General features: G+C 44.3%; 1 protein-coding gene across 1 annotated transcript in view; it reads left to right on the top strand.

Annotated features, from left to right (window-relative positions):
• The first annotated feature begins 11,096 nt into the window (after window positions 1–11,096).
• The window catches only part of ARNT (aryl hydrocarbon receptor nuclear translocator), a 57,158-nt gene continuing 49,573 nt past the window's right edge, over window positions 11,097–18,681 (top strand). Inside the window, exon 1 of the mRNA XM_069949969.1 lies at window positions 11,097–11,285. Within this exon, the coding sequence (XP_069806070.1) occupies window positions 11,264–11,285 (22 nt within the window). The 5' untranslated portion in view covers window positions 11,097–11,263. The remainder of the gene's footprint in view (window positions 11,286–18,681) is intronic.

Below are 18,681 nucleotides of genomic sequence, written 5' to 3'. Positions count from 1 at the left end.
CAGTACCCTCTTAACTCTGCTCAAGAAAAGTCATTATCTGAGCAAATAGAAGCATTGTTGCAAAGGGGGGTACTGATTAGATTAAAATCTGCAGCCAATACTCCATTATTCCCTGTTAAAAAGAAGACCATCAAGGGACAACCAACTGTTTACCGAATGGTTCATGATCTAAGAGCCATAAATGCAATACTGGAACCCCTCACTCCAGTAGTCCCAAATCCCCATACGCTGCTCAATCAAATACCATCTGGAACACAGTACTATACTGTCATTGACTTGGTCAATGCCTACTGGTCAGTGTCATTGCACCCTGATTGCTACCACCTGTTCACATTCACACACAAGGGTGTCCAATATGCATGGACGAGATTGCCACAGGGAATGGTTCACTCGCCAACTTTGTACTCAGCAGCAATGGCATCTGTCCTAGAAGCCTTTCAGCTGCCACCAGAGACTGTGCTCTTACAGTATGTTGATGACTTACTTCTTTGCTGTCCGACAAAAGAAGTTTGTGAAAAAACAAGCATGGAATTACTGAATTTCCTTGTTACAATACACTGCAAAGTGACCAGAGACAAATTACAATTTGTCCAAGAGAAGGTCATTTTTCTAGGACATTGTCTATCAGCTGGCCAGAAACATCTGAGTCCAAGTCGCATACAAACTGTACAGCAAGCCAAACCTCCAACCAATGTGAAGAAGCTTCGTGCTTTTCTGGGACTCGTATCTTACTGTAGGCAGTGGATACCAAATGCTGCAAAACTAATGCAACCATTGTATGACTGCACAAAAGAAATTCCTTTCAAATTTCCAGCAGAAGCGGCAGCTGCATTTCAAACTCTCAAGCAAGAATTGTTGAGAGCCCCTGCCTTGAGTTTGCCAAATTACGAGTATCCTTTCTTTCTCTTTATCAGAGAAATAGATGGGTATGCTTTGGGAGTCCTTACTCAGAAACATGATGGCAAACATAGACCTCTGGGGTACTATTCAGTCAAATTGGACTCAGTGGTCAAAGCAGCTCCCACTTGCCTAAGGACTGTTATATCAGTACAAGTCATTGTGGATAAAGCATCAGATATATCTCTAGATTATCCTACCACCATTCTAACTATTCATGACGTCTATGCCATACTAACACAGGTCCAAACTAAGCATCTGTCAATGGCTAGACAAGTCCGTATGCAATGTGCACTTCTCCTTCCTCCTAATTTCATCTTTCAAAAACTCACAAGTCTAAATCTGGCTGAACTTCTCATATTCACAGATTTGGACAGGGGGGAAAAGGACAGTGACAATGGTGAAGAAACACTTGAAATCATGGAACACGATTGTGCTGAACTAATAGAAGCAGAGTCACAACCTATTCACAATATTTCAAGAATCCCATTGCCAAATCCTGTGCATGAATTTTTCATCGATGGCAGCAGGTTTGCTGATAAAAGTGGCAAATTTCATACTGGATATGCTGTGGTAACCCTGCATGAGACAGTGATAAGTGGCCCTTTGCCGCCAGGCTGTTCTGCCCAGGTTGCAGAATTAACAGCACTGAAAAAGGCCATAGAACAAGCAGGAGATGATGCCACCAATATCTACACTGATTCAGCATACGCACATGGCGTAATCCATGACTCAGGCCACATTTGGGCAGTGAGAGGGTTTCTGACTGCAGCAGGAAACCCTATCAAGCATGGGACTCTGATCAAAGAACTCATAGAGACAGCTGCAAAAACCAGAGATCTTGCAGTGATAAAAGTGGCTGCTCACACACGAGCAGATACCAAGGAGGCCAGAGGGAATGATTTGGCCGACACAACTGCAAAGAAAGCAGCTCTTCTTCCACTAGAACCTGATGAAGAAGTGGATACTGTGAGTGATCAAACAGAATTACAAAAAGTCATTCAGTCTATGACGGAGGAAGAGCTTGACGAATGCACAAGAAAAGGGGTGTTGGTGGATGGAATATGGCATATTGAAGGGTTACCAGTTTTGCCAAAAGCCTGGTTTCCAACCCTTTACTCAGCCTTACATCTACCTAGCCATGTCAGTGCAAATGTGATGTTGCAACAAAGCAGAAAATTCTGGTATGTACCAGGATTCAGGCATTATGTGAATGAACGCCTAAGGGTATGTCACATTTGCCAGGCCAATAACCCTGGACAGACAGTAAAAGTCCCACAAAAACACTTACCAAGGGCTTATTATCCCTTTCAGAGACTTCAAATTGACTACATCCAGATGCCAAAGTCTGGTCCACATGAGTATGTACTTGTCTGTGTGGATCTCTTTTCTGGATGGCCGGAGGCATATCCGGTAAAGTCAGCCAATGCCAGAAATACAGCGGCTAAGATTGCTATGGAACTGGTTCCAAGATTTGGCCTACCAGAGATCATTGAATCGGATCGAGGAACGCACTTTACTGGTCAAGTGTTCCAAAATGTGTGTCAAGCTTTGGGTATAGACTCAGCACTACACACCCCCTACAGGCCACAGGCCTCAGGAAAGGTGGAAAGGCTGAATGGTACCCTTAAGCTGAAAATACAAAAAACAATGCAAGAGACACATAAACCATGGCCACAGTGCTTACCAATTGCTTTGTATTCAGTGAGAACAGCCCCTCAGGGCAAGACTAAACTCTCTCCATACGAAATATTGTTCGGGCGGGCACCGCAGTTGGGGTGTTATCTACCACAGCAGTTGGAAATGAATTGCGATAACCTTTCTGCATATGTTATCAGTTTGCAAAAGCAACTAAATAATAACCATTCTCGAGTTTTCTCTTCCCTTCCAGACCCTGAGGCTGATACTGGAAGCCATAAATTACAACCTGGTGATCTTGTCTATGTAAAGAAGCATACTCGAAAAAGTCTTGAGCCCAGATTTGATGGTCCATTCCAAGTGCTTCTGACAACACCTACATCTGTCAAGTTGGAAGGAAAGGAGACATGGATCCATGCCAGCCATTGCAAACTTGCATCATGATTTTGATCCTGACTGGGTCAAGTGTATCCTTGTTAAAAAACTCTGAGTCTCGAGAAAACATGTTACTAACACATCACAAATTACTTAACATGGAACTAAATGTATCTGACTGTTGGATATGTACCCACTCCCCAGTAACTGCATCTTCTCTTGCTTATCTAGCTATTCCTGTCCCATTTGAAGAATTTCTTGATGCTGATTCCTGCTGGGACCAATTAGCTAATAATGATACACAGTACAGTAGTCAGTGGAATGTCAGTGTCACAATTCCAATAGTAGGGTGGATGTCTCTTCCATGGTGGGCGGGTGAAGTGAGGTCTCCAACCCAAGGTTACCAATATCTAGCATTCAAAGGGGGTAGTTGGGTGAGGAGAAACTCTACTCAAATAATACACATGGGAGATGTACCCTTAGAGAATGTAAAAATAATATTCAATAGGACAGATGCTAGTAAAGGGACATCAGATGTGTGGAAACCATCCCTATTAGAGAGAAAGATCATAGATTCCAAATGGGAATGGTCATATTTATTCAAAGGTGGTAATGAGACCTGTCAGAATGAACAACATAATTTGTGGTGTGATGATTCATCGGCATACAGTCCAAACGATCCTACATGTGGAAACCCAGATGCTGGATATTGTAGCCCTTTGGGACAAGATCCTGAGTGGTGTGCAATAAAGAGTGTAAGCAAATTGATTGATCTTGCCCATCATCTAGTTTTACAGCATTCTCACCTATGGGACCTCCCAGGAGGAGTGTATTGGGTCTGTGGAAGGAACGCCTACAAATGGCTCCCTGTGGGGATAAATGGTACCTGTACAGTGGTAAGATTGACACCTGCTACCTTTATAGTACAGACTGACGACCTCCCAATAGGTAAGATCCCTAGACATTCACTGACAAAAAGGGCCAAGGACAATAAACCGCGACACAATGGAAGACCTCATCTAGTACAGATGTCAGCGGCCAACAAATTTTTTAGTACTTTATTTCTGTATCCTATGGTGATGCAAACTTGGGACAAATTAGTTGAAGCCACAGATTATTTAGATGATCAGATATTTGACATACTGGATATACTTAACACCTCAGTAGCAGTGCAGAGGCAACTTATGGTAGTTACTAACCAGCACACTGTGGTGCTTGATTTTCTGACTGCTGCTCAAGGGGGGATGTGTCAGGTAGTTGGCCCTACATGTTGTCATTATGTAAATGATCAGGGAATAGTGCAAATCACAGCAGGACTGGATAAAATTTCACAACTAAGGAAAAAACATGATGAGATGATTTTGGCAGACCAGGATAAATGGTGGTCAGGGGCATTAGCTAGCTTAAATCCTGCAAATTGGTTCAATGGTATGGGAGGATGGTTCATGGGAATACTACAAACAGTTTTTCAGATCATGTTGTTTCTTTTATTGGTCTACTGTGTAATGAAAGGATTATGCTGTTGTTGTCAACAAGTTACAAAGACTAAATCTTATACTCTATAAGTAATGATGTTTGTTTCTTTTCCTTCTAGATTGGCGTTATGATGAGGAAATCTCTTGGAGGAGGATATGCCCATGTGGCTCTAGGTGATGGTGTTGGACCCAGAAGCATCCGCACCCTGACAACCCGCGGTCAGAGAGTGTTTAGGGTACATACTGGGATTTAATCCTGTCCAGGACCCAGATTTCTTCATCATCGCCAAAAAGGGGGGACACTGAGAGGAATGAGTTAATCCATCCAAAGTTTGAAGGAAGATATAACAGGATAAAATAGAAGAAAAATAAATTCTTTTCTCATGAACTTTCCTACATGACTGAATCCTGTTCAGGGACATACAGCTGGTCCACCGTCTGTTCCCAGCAGATAATAAATGTTGTTTTAGAATTCACATTCTCGTAAGCAGATAACAAATGTTTTTTAGCATCCTTATGTATGTATCAACATCCTTATGTAAACAATTTTAATTGAACATTTAATCTTATTGTATATCCATATCTGTCAAAATATATCCGTAGTTATTCGTTTTTTGAAGTTGATGACGTGTATAGTGTATGACTTTGCATTTTACATTCATATCCATTGGTTTTTCCTGTATAAATAAAGGTGGGTTCTCAGAGATGGGGAACACACCAGACTTGTTTGCAAGATACGTAGTCTGTGTCCTCATTCTAAGTGCATGGTGTGGGAGAGGGGATCCGGACCCATTCTCCAACTCAATTAGGAAACAGCCAACAACAGTAGGCCTTCTTTGGGAAGGCACCTCGACAATGGATAGGACCCATCTGTCTCTTGTGACATCTTTCCATTCTGGTAGGAATTCCAGGAGTCTTGCTCCTACCGGAAGAGAGGGCCTGGCGTCAGAACTCCGACTTTGCATTGGAGGATTCACCTTGCTTTTTCTTATTTTTGTCTTGGTATCTTGTCTTGTAAGTTTTGTTTGATCTATCCTGTCCTGCACGGGAACGAAAACTTCCTCGTCCTCTTTGTAAACGAAAAGTTTTGTAGGATCTACCTCCGTAAGTCTGAGGCATGGACATAGACTTTTCCTTCTTGTTCTCTTCTAGAGCTTTATCCAACTCAGATCCGATGAGTCTTCCAGGTTCATAAGGAATGGAACAAAAATTCAGCTTTGAAGCAGTATCACCCTTCCATGGTTTTAACCATATAGCTCTTCTTGTAGAGTTATTCACCGCCATATTCTTTGCGGTCACTCTCACCACATCTACAGGGAAGTCACATATAAAACCATACCGCCATTTTGATGGTTGACACTTGTTCCAGTAGTTCCTCTCGGTGTACCCCATCTTCAATATCAGCTGTCAAGTGACTGAGCCAAAGTCTTAGAGCTCTCGCAATCGGTACTGTGGATAAAGCCGCCTTATTTAGAGAAGCCAGGTTAGAATACGACCTTTTAAGCAGTGCCTCAGCTTTTTTATCCATTGGGTCCCTGAGAAGGACAGTCTCATCGCCAGGATAAAAGGTTCTTCTGAACAGCTTGGCAATAGCATGATCTACTTTAGATGGTGATTCCCAAGTCTCAGATTTAGATGGGTCAAGTTTGTATACTGTCTTGAATCTAGACCCCAAATCCAGACGTTTGTCTGGTCTTTTCCATTCCTTCTCCATTATGGAGGTAAGTATTTGATGGACAGGTAGAACACAAGATTTCTTTTTGGGAAAGTAGTACAAACTTTGCTTATCCTGAGAAACTGATTCTTCCTTCTCAGATTCCACACTCCTTTTCACAACTTTAATAAGTTTTTCTATATTCTCTTTCTTAAAGAGATAATAGTCTTCAGAAATCTCGTCATCCGAGTCTGACTCATCACATTCACCGGATTCTAAGGAAGATATGGTATGTTTATGGTGATGCTTAGCTCTCTTAGACGGAGGTGGAAGAGCAGGAGCAGCAGAAGTAGAAGGAAGAGGATTGGCCCCAGACATTTGGGTGCGCATCAAAGATATTAGAGTCTTTAATTCTCCCATTAGGGACTGCGGCTCTTCTTGAGGTGTACACTGAGGACACATATTAGTGTTGTGGCCTGCTGGAAGCCTCTGCAGGCAACTTATGCATAGATTAGGCACATTTACTGGATTTTGTACAGATCTGTGACTGCGGCCTGAAGATGATCTTCTTAGCTGCTGAATGCATGGCTCACAGACATCTCCTGAATGCTCATCAGGGAGGGGTTGTTCACAGCCAGAGCACAACCTGTGCCGGGATTTCCCCCTACGTTTATTGCTGGAATGGCTTGACATCTATAATTAAAGGACAACTCCGGCGGGACCCCCCCAAAAAAAAAAACACAGACACACACAGACACCATACTCACCATCCCTCCGGTGACGATCGCCACTCCATTCGCCCGCCGTCCGCCTCACCGTCACCTGCGTCCGCCGTCCAGCTATGTCTCCTTCTTCCGGATCCATGAGAGAGAAAAGGCTGCCAGCGCGCTTGCGCACCGGCAGCCTTTTCATTGGCTGGAGCGCATCACATGGCTTCCAGCAAGCTCAGCCAATCAGGGCTGAGCAAGCTGGAAGCCATGTGATGCGCTCCAGCCAATGAAAAGGCTGCTGGTGCGCATGTGCACCAGCAGCCTTTTCTCTCCCATTCACTCTCAATGAAGACGCCGAGGAGGAAGAAGACCCGGACCGCCCCCAGCTCTGACATCACCCGACACCAGAGAAGAGGACCGTGACGACCGTAATAGGTAATGTATATATTCTTTAACTTCCGGGGTGGGGGGGTCGGGGGTCGGAAAGTGGGGGAAGGGGGCCAGACCGGGTATTTAACCACATTACAAAGTTATATAACTTTGTAATGTGTGTTAAGCCAAAAAAAAATTTCGCCGGAGTTGTCCTTTAAACAAACAATGTGTAAGTAACTTGTACAAACCTTATAATCTGTGGCTCCCCCAGAGTACTGTCACCTTAATCACACCAGAATCCGGCTGCCTCAGGCACACAATGGCGCCGAATGCCGGAAGTAATAGGGCTTTATGCCGGCGGTCGCGCACGTAGCGCGTGGTGACGTCACACGCAACCGGAAGTGAGCGCGCAACCACGGTGGAACGCAAACCGGAAACACCATCTTGGTACTCAACAGGAAGCGCTCGGAGCCATACAAGCATAACGCTGAATCGGCCGAAGCAGGTAATCTCCAGCATGAATACTGTATATGCAGGTAATAGTACAATATGTAACTATTACGCCAAGCGAACTCACCCGGGGAACTGCTTTAGTGATTGTTACAGCAGACATGTCATATTAACCATCAACATCCCGGACAGTTTGGCCAGGGACACCCCCACTGACACTTTCTCACTGTGTTATACGCATTGGCATCGTTGCAGCCAAGACCCCGCATGGCCGTTTTTCTCCAACTCCAGGTGGGCAAGCAGGTGGAACTCACACCTGCTGGAAGGAGAGGACAGAAAAAAACACAGTGCATTATGGGTCTTGGGGGATACTTATGCCTGCTAACACTAATTGCTAATTGATTGAGTGTTCTACGTGGGCGGTCCTGGGAAGGGGACCATAGGATGGAATATCCCTTCTGTGCTGCCTGAAACGATGAGGAAAGTTATATTACCTCATTAGATTACTTGAACTAATACAGTATTTATAAGTGAATAGTAAATCTTTTATGTTTTGAATTCCTCCACTGATAATTTCAGGTCTTTCCATCTGATACGGATATCATCACCATAGCACATGTACTATTGACCTAATACTGACACTATAATCACTATTATTGATTACTAATATGGATTGTTGTTATAAATGTAAACCTCCTACTACAACTCAATGCTAAGAATATCATGCCATGTAAAGTTTGCGGTTGAGCAGGGACGGCAGGGCTTTCTCAAGCTTGGATTATGCTTATGTTTCTCTACTACAGCCAGTGGCGGATCATAATTTAGGTATTAAAGGCCCGAGGCTCCTGGGGGGCCCACAGCTGCCCAAACTGCCCACATCTGACCTTGTCCTGCAGCTGTACATCACTCAGGAGTCCACCAGAGGATATTTCACTGCAATTGATGTGCAATACGTCTGGATCCGTCTTTGACTCCTATTGACTTTTAGGGTATAAACACACACCGTATACGCAGCGTATTTACTGCTGTGATACGCAGCAAATACTCAACAAATACGCAGCAGATTAGATCTAAATAACTGAACACAGCATCAAATCTGCACCATCAAATCTGCTGCAGATCTGCTGCATATACGCTGTGTGTGTTTATACCCAAAAGCGGATATGTTAAATGGACTGAAAAATGTGATGTGAACCCAGCCTAATACTTTTACTAGCAAACTTTATTTTTGTTATTTTATACAATTTACAAAATAAATACATTTTACTATCATCAACACAGTAACAGGTTGGTTCAACTTCATAGGCATCAGGGGTGCTCCTCATCCAGTGACATGGGTGACCGCAGAAACCAACAGGACCCTCATCTTAAAGGGGTTATCTAGCGCTACAAAAACATGGCCACTTTCCCCCTACTGTTGTCTCCAGATTGGGTGGGGTTTTGAAACTCAGTTCCATTAAAGTAAATGGAGCTTAATTGCAAACCGCATCTGAACTGGAGACAACAGTAGGGGGAAAAGTGGCCATGTTTTTGTAGCACTGGATAACCCCTTTAATTTTACAAGCCCTCCAAAAACTGAGCCCTATCTCCAACACATTTCACCTATGGATCCTCATGAAGAAAAGGGCAATGGTTACATCAGTACACAAGATGGCAGTGCGGTGGTGTTTTTTTAAAAAAAATAATTAATAATTTATAGTTATTTATTTAATAGCTATTCTCAATTTTGACTTTTTTTTTTTTTTTTTTAATAAATATCCCATATGTGCTCCTAGAGCACTACCTACATACGACTGACATACGGGCACCTAGTGGACCCTGGGCCTCCTTTTTTATAAAGGTGTTATTCGGACACCATCCCAAGTTTGTGGTGGCCTTGAGGGGCCAAATAATGAGAAACTCCCCCCAAAATTATACCCCACAAATGTACTGAGGGTGGAGTGAGCATTTATTCTGTGACAATGCTGACAATTCTGTGACAATATTCTGTGACAATGCTGACAATTGCTGTGACAATGCAAAATCTATGGACAAAATGTTTCACTTGTTTAGCATTAGAAAAACATGGCCACTTTCTTCTAGAGACAGCACCACTCTTTTCTCCAGTTCAGGTGTGGGTTGCAATTAAGCTCCATTCACTTCAATGGAACTGAGTTACAAAACCTGCACCCAAACTGGAGACTAGAGTGGTGTTGTCTCTGGAAGAAAGCGGCCATGTTTTTGTAGCGCTGGTTAGTGCAGGTTTAGAAGCACTATCTGGCTTATTGAGGCAGATTTTACAGTTATGGTTTTCAGGCTCCATGTCACATTTGCAGAGCCCTTGACATACCAGTATTGTGGTAAATTAGAAGTGACTCCATTTTGGAAATCACACCATACAGGGGTGTATTCAGCATTTTATGTGTTGTTTTAGCCCATTTTTTCTTATTTTTAAGAGGATCTATTAGCAGGGTAGACAAATCTAACCATTCCCCTGCTGTTAGTAGTTGAATCCACGGCTGGGAGCACCGTTAGGAGCACTGCTCCGCCCCCATCGTGCAAGCCAGCCCACTTTTTCTAATGATAATTAATGGAGTGGACGGGCCGAATCGGCACTATGGGGCTCCAGCCCGTGGATTCAACTACTAACTGCACAGGAACATTGCTGAGGAGAAAGGTAAGAGACACACTTTCATCCTCAGCGCCCTGTGCGCATTAGGGACATATCAGCAGATTCAATTCCCCTAACCTGGTGTCAGAAAGTTTTATAGATTTTTAATTTAATTCTATGTAAAAATCTCCAAGTCTTCCCATACTTATCAGCTGCTGGATGTCCTGCAGGAAATGTTTTATTTTCAGACTGACGCAGTGCTCTCTGCTGACATCTCTGGCCTAGACAGGAACTGTCCAGAGCAGGAGAGGTTTTCTATGGGGATTCATAGGAAACCGAGACAGAGTTCCTGTCTTGGCCAGAGATGGCAGCAGAGAGGGCTGTGTCAGACTGAAAATAAAGCAACGTTTCCTGCAGGACATACAGCAGCTGGTAAGTATGGGAAAACGTGAGATTTTTTTAAATAGAAGTAAATTACAAATCTATATAACTTTCTGACACCAGTTGATTTGAAAGAACGAAAATTTCACTGGACAACCCCTTTAATAGGTCATCCGCTTTGGCTGCTTTCAGTTTCCACCTCTAGGGGCCGCTAACAGATTGGAAGGGACACGAATCCCCCCTCCCTCAGCGAACACCTTCTGCATCGGATTCCTGTCGCTGCAGCTACAAACTACAAATCCCAGCACACCCCACCATAATTAGACCACAGAAGAAGCTGTGACCCATTCAGCCAATCAGCACCCGAGAATCCATCAACCAATCACACTAACAAATTCCATGGTTGGCCAATCGCAGCCTTCTTACGCAACGTTGGTTCTTGCGTCAGGGATCAATCTAACCTGCTAGCCGCGCCCTACGCCTTCTGTAAAGGGGGCTGACAAGCTACTGGGTGATTTCTATTGGATGGATGCGCTGTCAGTCATACGCGAAGGGCCTGCCCACTCACTAATAGCTGGTTACGTTGCGTTACACGATCCATATTCCCGTTTAGTTGGGTTAGAAAAAAAAAAACTACATCGTATCGCTGCCGCCATCTTGTTACCGGGCAGCGGGGGGACCGGACGAACTGGAGAAATAGAAGGGGGCTATAAGAGCCGGGATGGCAGCGGCGGCTCACCCAGGTAAGCGCGGCGGGGATACGGGAGCTCGGACCTGGGCTGGCTCAGTGTTACCGTACTCGGGAGCCCTCCGGTAACTCAGCTGAGCCCCTAGTGACGTATTCTCTGCTATGTCCCAGTGTGAACACGGCACCGGAATGGCTGCCGGCTAATGTCCGGTGTGAGGGAAACTTCCCCGTATATTGTCGCTTGCGTCACGGCCAATGTCCCAGCTGTGCGACATATCCCCAGAATGTCTCGGCCTGTGTGAGGTGCTGGCGGCTGCAGGGGGCGCTGAGAGCTGGGGGTCCTGTAGTCGCCTCTGCCCCTCAGAACAAAATGTCTCACAAATATCTCTGATTTCCTAAGTTTGTATTGGTGCTTGTGGAAATAAAATGGTGCAAGTCTCCCAGAAGTAACCGGCATAGTGTGTGAGTGTGAGGACCCGTGTGATATTGGTGTGTAACACCACCGGCGTATATGCCATATCATATACTGTGTGTGAGGACCGGTGTGATATTGGTGTGTAACACCACCGGCGTATATGCCATATCATATACTGTGTGTGAGGACCGGTGTGATATTGGTGTGTAACACCAACGGCGTATATGCCATATCATATACTGTGTGTGAGGACCGGTGTGATATCGGTGTGTAACACCAACGGCGTATATGCCATATCATATACTGTGTGTGAGCATGAAGAACGGTGTGATATTGGTGTGTAACACCACCGGTGTATATGCCATATCATATACTGTGTGTGAGGATCAGTGTGATATTGGTGTGTAACACCACCGGCGTATATGCCATATCATATACTGTGTGTGAGGACCGGTGTGATATTGGTGTGTAACACCAACGGCGTATATGCCATATCATATACTGTGTGTGAGGACCGGTGTGATATCGTTGTGTAACACCAACGGCGTATATGCCATATCATATACTGTGTGTGAGGACCGGTGTGATATTGGAGTGTAACACCACCGGCGTATATGCCATATCATATACTGTGTGTGAGCATGAAGAACGGTGTGATATTGGTGTGTAACACCACCAGGAGTAAACGCCACGTTGTATGACGTGTGATATTGGTGTGTAACACCACCAGGAGTAGACGCTACATTGTATGCCGTGTGTGTGAAGAACAGTGTGATATTGGTGTGTAACACCACCGGTGTAGAGGACATATTGTATGCCATGTGTGTAATATGGTGTGATATTGGTGTATAACACCACCGGGCATTGTATGCAGTGTGTGAGTGTGAAGAACAGTATAATATCGGTGTGTAAAACCAGCGGCGTAGATGCCACATTGTATGCCGTGTGTGTGAAGTACGGTGTGATATTGGTGTGTAACACCAGCGGCATAGATGCCACATTGTATGCTGTATGTGTGTGTGAAGTACGGTGTGATATTGGTGTGTAACACCAGCGGCATAGATGCCACATTGTATGCTGTATGTGTGTGTGAAGTACGGTGTGATATTGGTGTGTAACGCTAGCGGCATAGATGCCACATTGTATGCCGTGTGTGTGAAGTACGGTGTGATATTGGTGTGTAACACCAGCGGCATAGATGCCACATTGTATGCCGTGTGTGTGTGTGTGTGTGTGTGAAGTACGGTGTCATATTGGTGTTTAACACCACCGGGAGTAGATGCCACATTGTATGATGTGAGTGTGAAGAACTGTGTAATATTGGTGTGTAACACCACCGGCATAGATGCCACATTGTATGCCATGGGCAGCTGTCTTCCCTTCATTGCAGTGTTAACCCTTCCTGCTGCATGCACCGTTGCTGTGATGATGCGACATCATGCGCCTGCAGTACGATAGTTGCACAAAGCCCAACTCTAACAGACTCTTGGTCACATGTTGCATGATACTGTCAGCCATGTCTCCAGTGCAGGATGCATGTCTCCACAACTTGTGATTTGGCTTTTTTTTTTTTTTACAGCCCAATCCCATGTGTTATAAAGTTGCACACTAGCGGGTTGCACAAGTATATTGGTTGTGCGGGAGCAGCCCATGTGTCAGTGTAGCTGTAGCGTTATTCTGGTAGAAATCACTGGGGCTTAGTATGGTCACAGAGTGTGCTTTTACTATTTTTTGGCTCACCTGCCTCAGTCCTCTGCCGTTCCTCTAGCTTTCAGTCCCCGTCGCTTCTTGTGACATATTGTCCCCACAGGACCTCCCCTGCACACCCAGTCACTGGCTGCAGCAGCTGGCGGAGGGCGTCTCTTCTGTGGGGAGGGTGGATCACATCAAGGACTCAAGAGTTGTTGCAGGGGATCAGGGTAGATGAGTGTGCTGCTTTTTTATCCACCCCCAAGAGAAAGAGGAAAGAGAATTTTTTTCTAGCTAAAATAACCCAGTGACCCATATAACTTTTTAGGCGGAAATGGATAGATTTGCCTCCAAATCAGCGGTAGTCCGACGAGAATTTTTATTAAAGTATTGTGTTGCCCCCCAAAAGTTATACAAATCACCAATATACACTTATTACGGGAAATCCTAATAAAGAGCTTTTTTCCCTGCACTTACTACTGCATCAAGCCTTCACTTCCTGGATAACACGGTGATGTCACTTCCTGGATAACACGGTGATGTCACTTCCTGGATAACACGGCGATGTCACGACCCGACTCCCAGAGCTGTGCGGGCTGTGGCTGCTGGAGAGGATGATGGCAGGAGGACGCTCAGTGTCCCTCCAGTGCCCTGTGTTCCTCAGTGTCCCCCTGCCATCATCCTCTCCAGCAGCCACAGCCCGCACAGCTCTGGGAGTCGGGTCGTGACATCACCATTTATAAGCATTTTCTGTAATAAGTGTATATTAGTGATTTGTATAACTTTTGGGGGCCACCACAATACTGTAATAAAAAAATAAAAAAAATAAAAAAACACTTTAGCATTTCCTGTAATAAGTGTATATTGGTGATTTGTATAACTTTTTTTTTTTTTGGGGGGGGGGGGAGGGCAATACAATACTAATAAAATTTTTTGCTAGACTTCTCCTTTAATAGAGCTCACCGTTCATTCTCTACGGAGCCTCTTTAGAGCACTGAACTCATCCGTGTTCTGTGGCCCCATAGAGCATCAGCGCAACTTTGCAGACACACACACATATAGTGCAGTCTTTTTACTTCAGGGACGACACTGTGAAGTTCTTTTTTTCTTTCTGCTGTGGGGAATCTGCAGTGTATTAGCCCAGTGTAGACATATACCCTATGGGGGAGATTTATCAAACAATTGAAGTGAAACTGGCTTAGTTGCCCCTAGCAACCAATAAGATTCCACTTTTTATTCCCCACAGATTCTTTGTAAAATGAAAAGTGGAATCTGATTGGTTGATAGGGGCAACTGAGCCAACTTCACTTCATTGATAAATCTCCCACTATGTGTGTACAAACATAATGAGTTCCCAGGGCCACATTTACAGCTTGTCCTGCCCTAGGCACTCTTATCCCTAGACTTAAAGGGATAGTTTAGCAAAAAGTAAAAACATTTAAATGAACTGATGCAAGAGATTTGTAATTTACTTCTATAAAAAAAATCCCAAGTCTTCCAGTATTTATCAGCTGCTATATGTAATACAGGAAGCAAATCCACATAGATAATCTCTCCTGCTCTGGACAGTTCCTGACAGAGGTGGCAGCAGAGAGCACTGTGTCAGACTGGAAAGAATACACCACTTCCTGCTGGACATACAGCAGCTGATAAGTACTGGAAGACTTGATAATTTTTAATAGAAGTAAATTACAAATCTCTGGCACCAGTTAATTTGAAAGATTTTATTTATTTTTTTAACTAAAGAACTATCCCTTTAATACACCACATTAGGGTGATTCCACAAGTGTCTGCATTTTTTTATGCAGGTGTGTGACAAATATACAGCAAAAATGGCATGAGGAATATGTGGATTTTGTGGTTGATCATGGATCTCAATTTATCTTTTATTTTTTTATTTTACTCCCTGAAGTGCTGCCCCAGACACAGGATCGCAAGTGCCTTATTGCAAATACAGCTCTGTCAGTTCCCATTCAGTTATAAGGAGGTTTATCCAGCGGAGCTAGAGGTGCAGAGTCATCGCCCCTGTTTAGTGTCAGTGTTGGAGTAAGGGCCCTATTACACACACAAATACCTGACAGATTTTTGCAGCCAAAGCCAGGAACAGACTATAAACAGAGAACAGGTCATAAAGCAAAGACTGAGATTTCTTCTCTTCTGAAATTCATTCCTGGCCTTGGTTGCCAAAATCTGTCAGATAATCTGTTGGTGTAATAGGGCCCTAAGGCTTCATTCACACAATACACAGTATGTGTGTCAGCTGTATACTGCGGACTGGCCCTCAGAGCTCCCAGCATCATCGTTCATGAGAATGCTGCCATGAAATGGTTAAATCTCCACCATACTGTACTGACAGGGCTGAAGCATTTTATTTGTTTTTGAGAGGTTTAATTCACATTTTTGTGCTATGGAGAGATTTTGGGGCGTTTTATACACATCTGGTGTACTTTGCAGTTTTTGTATGTTTTAAAATGTTTACATGAAGAAAAAAATAGTGTAAAGTGGCCTAAAGTATCATGGGCTTCTTTTTACAGCTGGTATAATTCTGGCAGTAAAATGGAACTACACATAAAGTGAGTCTGACTGAAGACAGTATATAGTGAGGCAGTGGCGAGCAGTGTGTTAGGTGCTCTGTGCATCGCCTCTGCGGGCATCACCGGGGATAGCCAGCCCACTAGATGAACCCCATATCTGCCCTCTTTACACATTTTTTTTTTTTTTTTTTTGTAAATTACATGACTGACCATCAAATTCATTGGCTGATGTGATTTTCCTTTCACCTGCGGCTAAATGAATATGCAGTACGGTATATGTAAGTGAGGGTCAGACCTCTGAGACCCCTGAAATAAGAGGCATCGTGCAGCAGTCATTGGGATCTTGTCTTGCCGCATTTGTTCACCTTAAGAGATGATCAAAGCCCAAACACTCATCCGAACCCAAACTCTCTGCATTTGAAGAAGTTGGATGCAGCCCTAGGGAGTCCTGGAAAGTATGGACACAGCCTATGGCCACATCCAACTTCTGCAGCCACCGATATTCATGTGTAATCCAGTTTTATTGACACACAGACAGTATGGTTACATAATGACCTACAAATGACATCACAACCTCCAAGTCATAAGGTGCCGGACATTTTATAATAAACAGTCAAGAAAGTGAAGCAAACGCTCAGGAATGAATTACTGAACTGTAACAGTACTATTCTGAAAAAAATCTGTAACTTTAGAATACACAGAGGAAAGAAAGACTAAGAAAAGGAAGGTGGGTGGGAGGAAGAAACTACAGCATGCTGGTGGAGAGGGGAGAGTCCTACAGGCTCAAGGCCATGGGGGTCCCAAAGCTAACCAGCAAGAGATAAGAACTCCTCCGTGTCTATGAACATGCACCAGGGAAGCCACACTTTTTCAAATGTATTAGAGCTATAATGGGCTTCAGCAATGAGTTCTTCCATACGGCCAATTTCACTAAGTTCCCTTACCCATTCCGCAATGGTGGGTATAGTGGGCGCCTTCCAGTGTCTGGGTATGACCATACGGGCGGCCGTCAGAAAATGGCGAAGATTCTTATTTTAGATGTTAGAGAGAGAGTCAGGCATATTAGACAACAGAACCAGTTGGGGACAGTCTTTCCAGAATATGCACAATATATTGCTAGGACCTTGTCCCAGAATGTCTGAGTACCTGAACAAGCTCACCATATATGCAGCATGTCACACGCTAATTCTTCAGGGAACATTTTATGTAGAGTGACTGGGCAGTAATACCAGTAATCAGGTGACAATTTTGTAATTCTTCTCCTTTGAGATAACATGAGAAAGCTCGCACGTCTTCTGGAGAGACTGTCCATCAAATGATGTATTAAGGTACCTTTCCCACTTATAAAAAAAGGCAGCTCAGTCCTGGTTGATAGTGCTAACTAAGATGTGATAAAGAGATACAATGTGAAATCGGAGATGCTGCAGTGACCAGGTTATCAAAATCTGTGAGAGTTGAGACCTATGGGAACTGGGTTCGGGTGTACGATGCCAGTTGTCCATATTTCAGCCAGGATAGTGGACGTCCGGAAGACTGAGCTTGTAGAGAAGATAAGGGAGAGAGTGTCTCTCTGTCCACTCATGCACTCTCGTACCCTGGGGCATGACGAACGCTCCCAAATGAGAAACCTAGGCGTCCTCCATCCCGGAAGGATAGGTTCTGGAGAATTGGAGAAAGCGGGCCGGGGGATCTGGACAACCCGTGTGTAGCAACCAATCAATCCCATATACAAAGCGTATGCGGAATTAGAAAAGGTAGGTGTGATATAGATTGATGGTCTGAGGGGGGGTATCCAAGGAAGGATGCCATCTGTATTTAAATGGCGAGAGTTCGATTCGGACCATCCTAAACGTGCTCAAGGTTCGCTTATCTCTATTGGCTTTATGAATGGACGCCATCAGAATAAACAGAACATGTAACGTGTATGGAGGAGGTGGTAGATATATACACATCTGTATGTTTTCTGTCTTTATAGACATCCCACTATCCATGTGTGTAGCCAAGGCTTCTCCACTGCCGCCACAGGGAAGTCTCATAAATTCTTTCAGCGTCTTACATTCTTTCCTTTCCAGCACAAACTTCCAACAGGGAAGATGTCTGTAATAAAGAACACACAGATTTCCTCTGCGGCTACATACACTCACACAGGAAAATGTGAGCAGGTCTGCAAGGCTTATGGCACCCTCAAGGCCTGTTCTACAGCTTCTCCCATAGCATGCAGTGTCCGGATAGCTCCTCATTACAAGGGGATCAGGAAATGAAATCAAGATGTCCGCCGCCTTGTGTTTTCTTCCCATGCAGTCAGCGTCCTCACACAACCTCACATCAATGCTGGATGTAATCTGCTTTCCTCCTAATCCTCCCTGCACCTGAAACAGTAAAGAAATCCCTCAGTGCTGCCCAGGGTATGTTACACCCAGAGTATGACAGGTGGGTGCGGGCCTGCCCTTCTATAGTCCTACAGATGAGCTATTAGAAGGGGCTAAGGAGGACACATTGCCCCTTTCATTACCTACCAGGTATAGCTATGCACCAAGCTGTATTACAGCTTGCTACAACTTCATTCTAGTTAAAGTGCTATCCTATTTTGCTCATTCAAATTTTACTTTATACTACTTGTTTGGCACTGGTGCGTCCATGATGGTGGCACAGTCCATTTTTTTTAAATGCTTCCTGTTTCCTGCGATCTGCAGTGGTTTGTTTATGTGCACTTCAGCCGTCTCTATGCAATGGACACGGACCTGGTGCCCACAGTTATTCCGTACCCTCAGTGATGCGTCTCCATCAGAAGCAATCCATCAAAATCGAGTCCG

This window comes from Dendropsophus ebraccatus, chromosome 13 (assembly GCF_027789765.1).
Source record: "Dendropsophus ebraccatus isolate aDenEbr1 chromosome 13, aDenEbr1.pat, whole genome shotgun sequence".
Classification (NCBI taxonomy): domain Eukaryota; kingdom Metazoa; phylum Chordata; class Amphibia; order Anura; family Hylidae; genus Dendropsophus; species Dendropsophus ebraccatus.
Note: the sequence above shows the minus strand (reverse complement) of the source record. Positions and strands in the feature narration are given on the sequence as shown.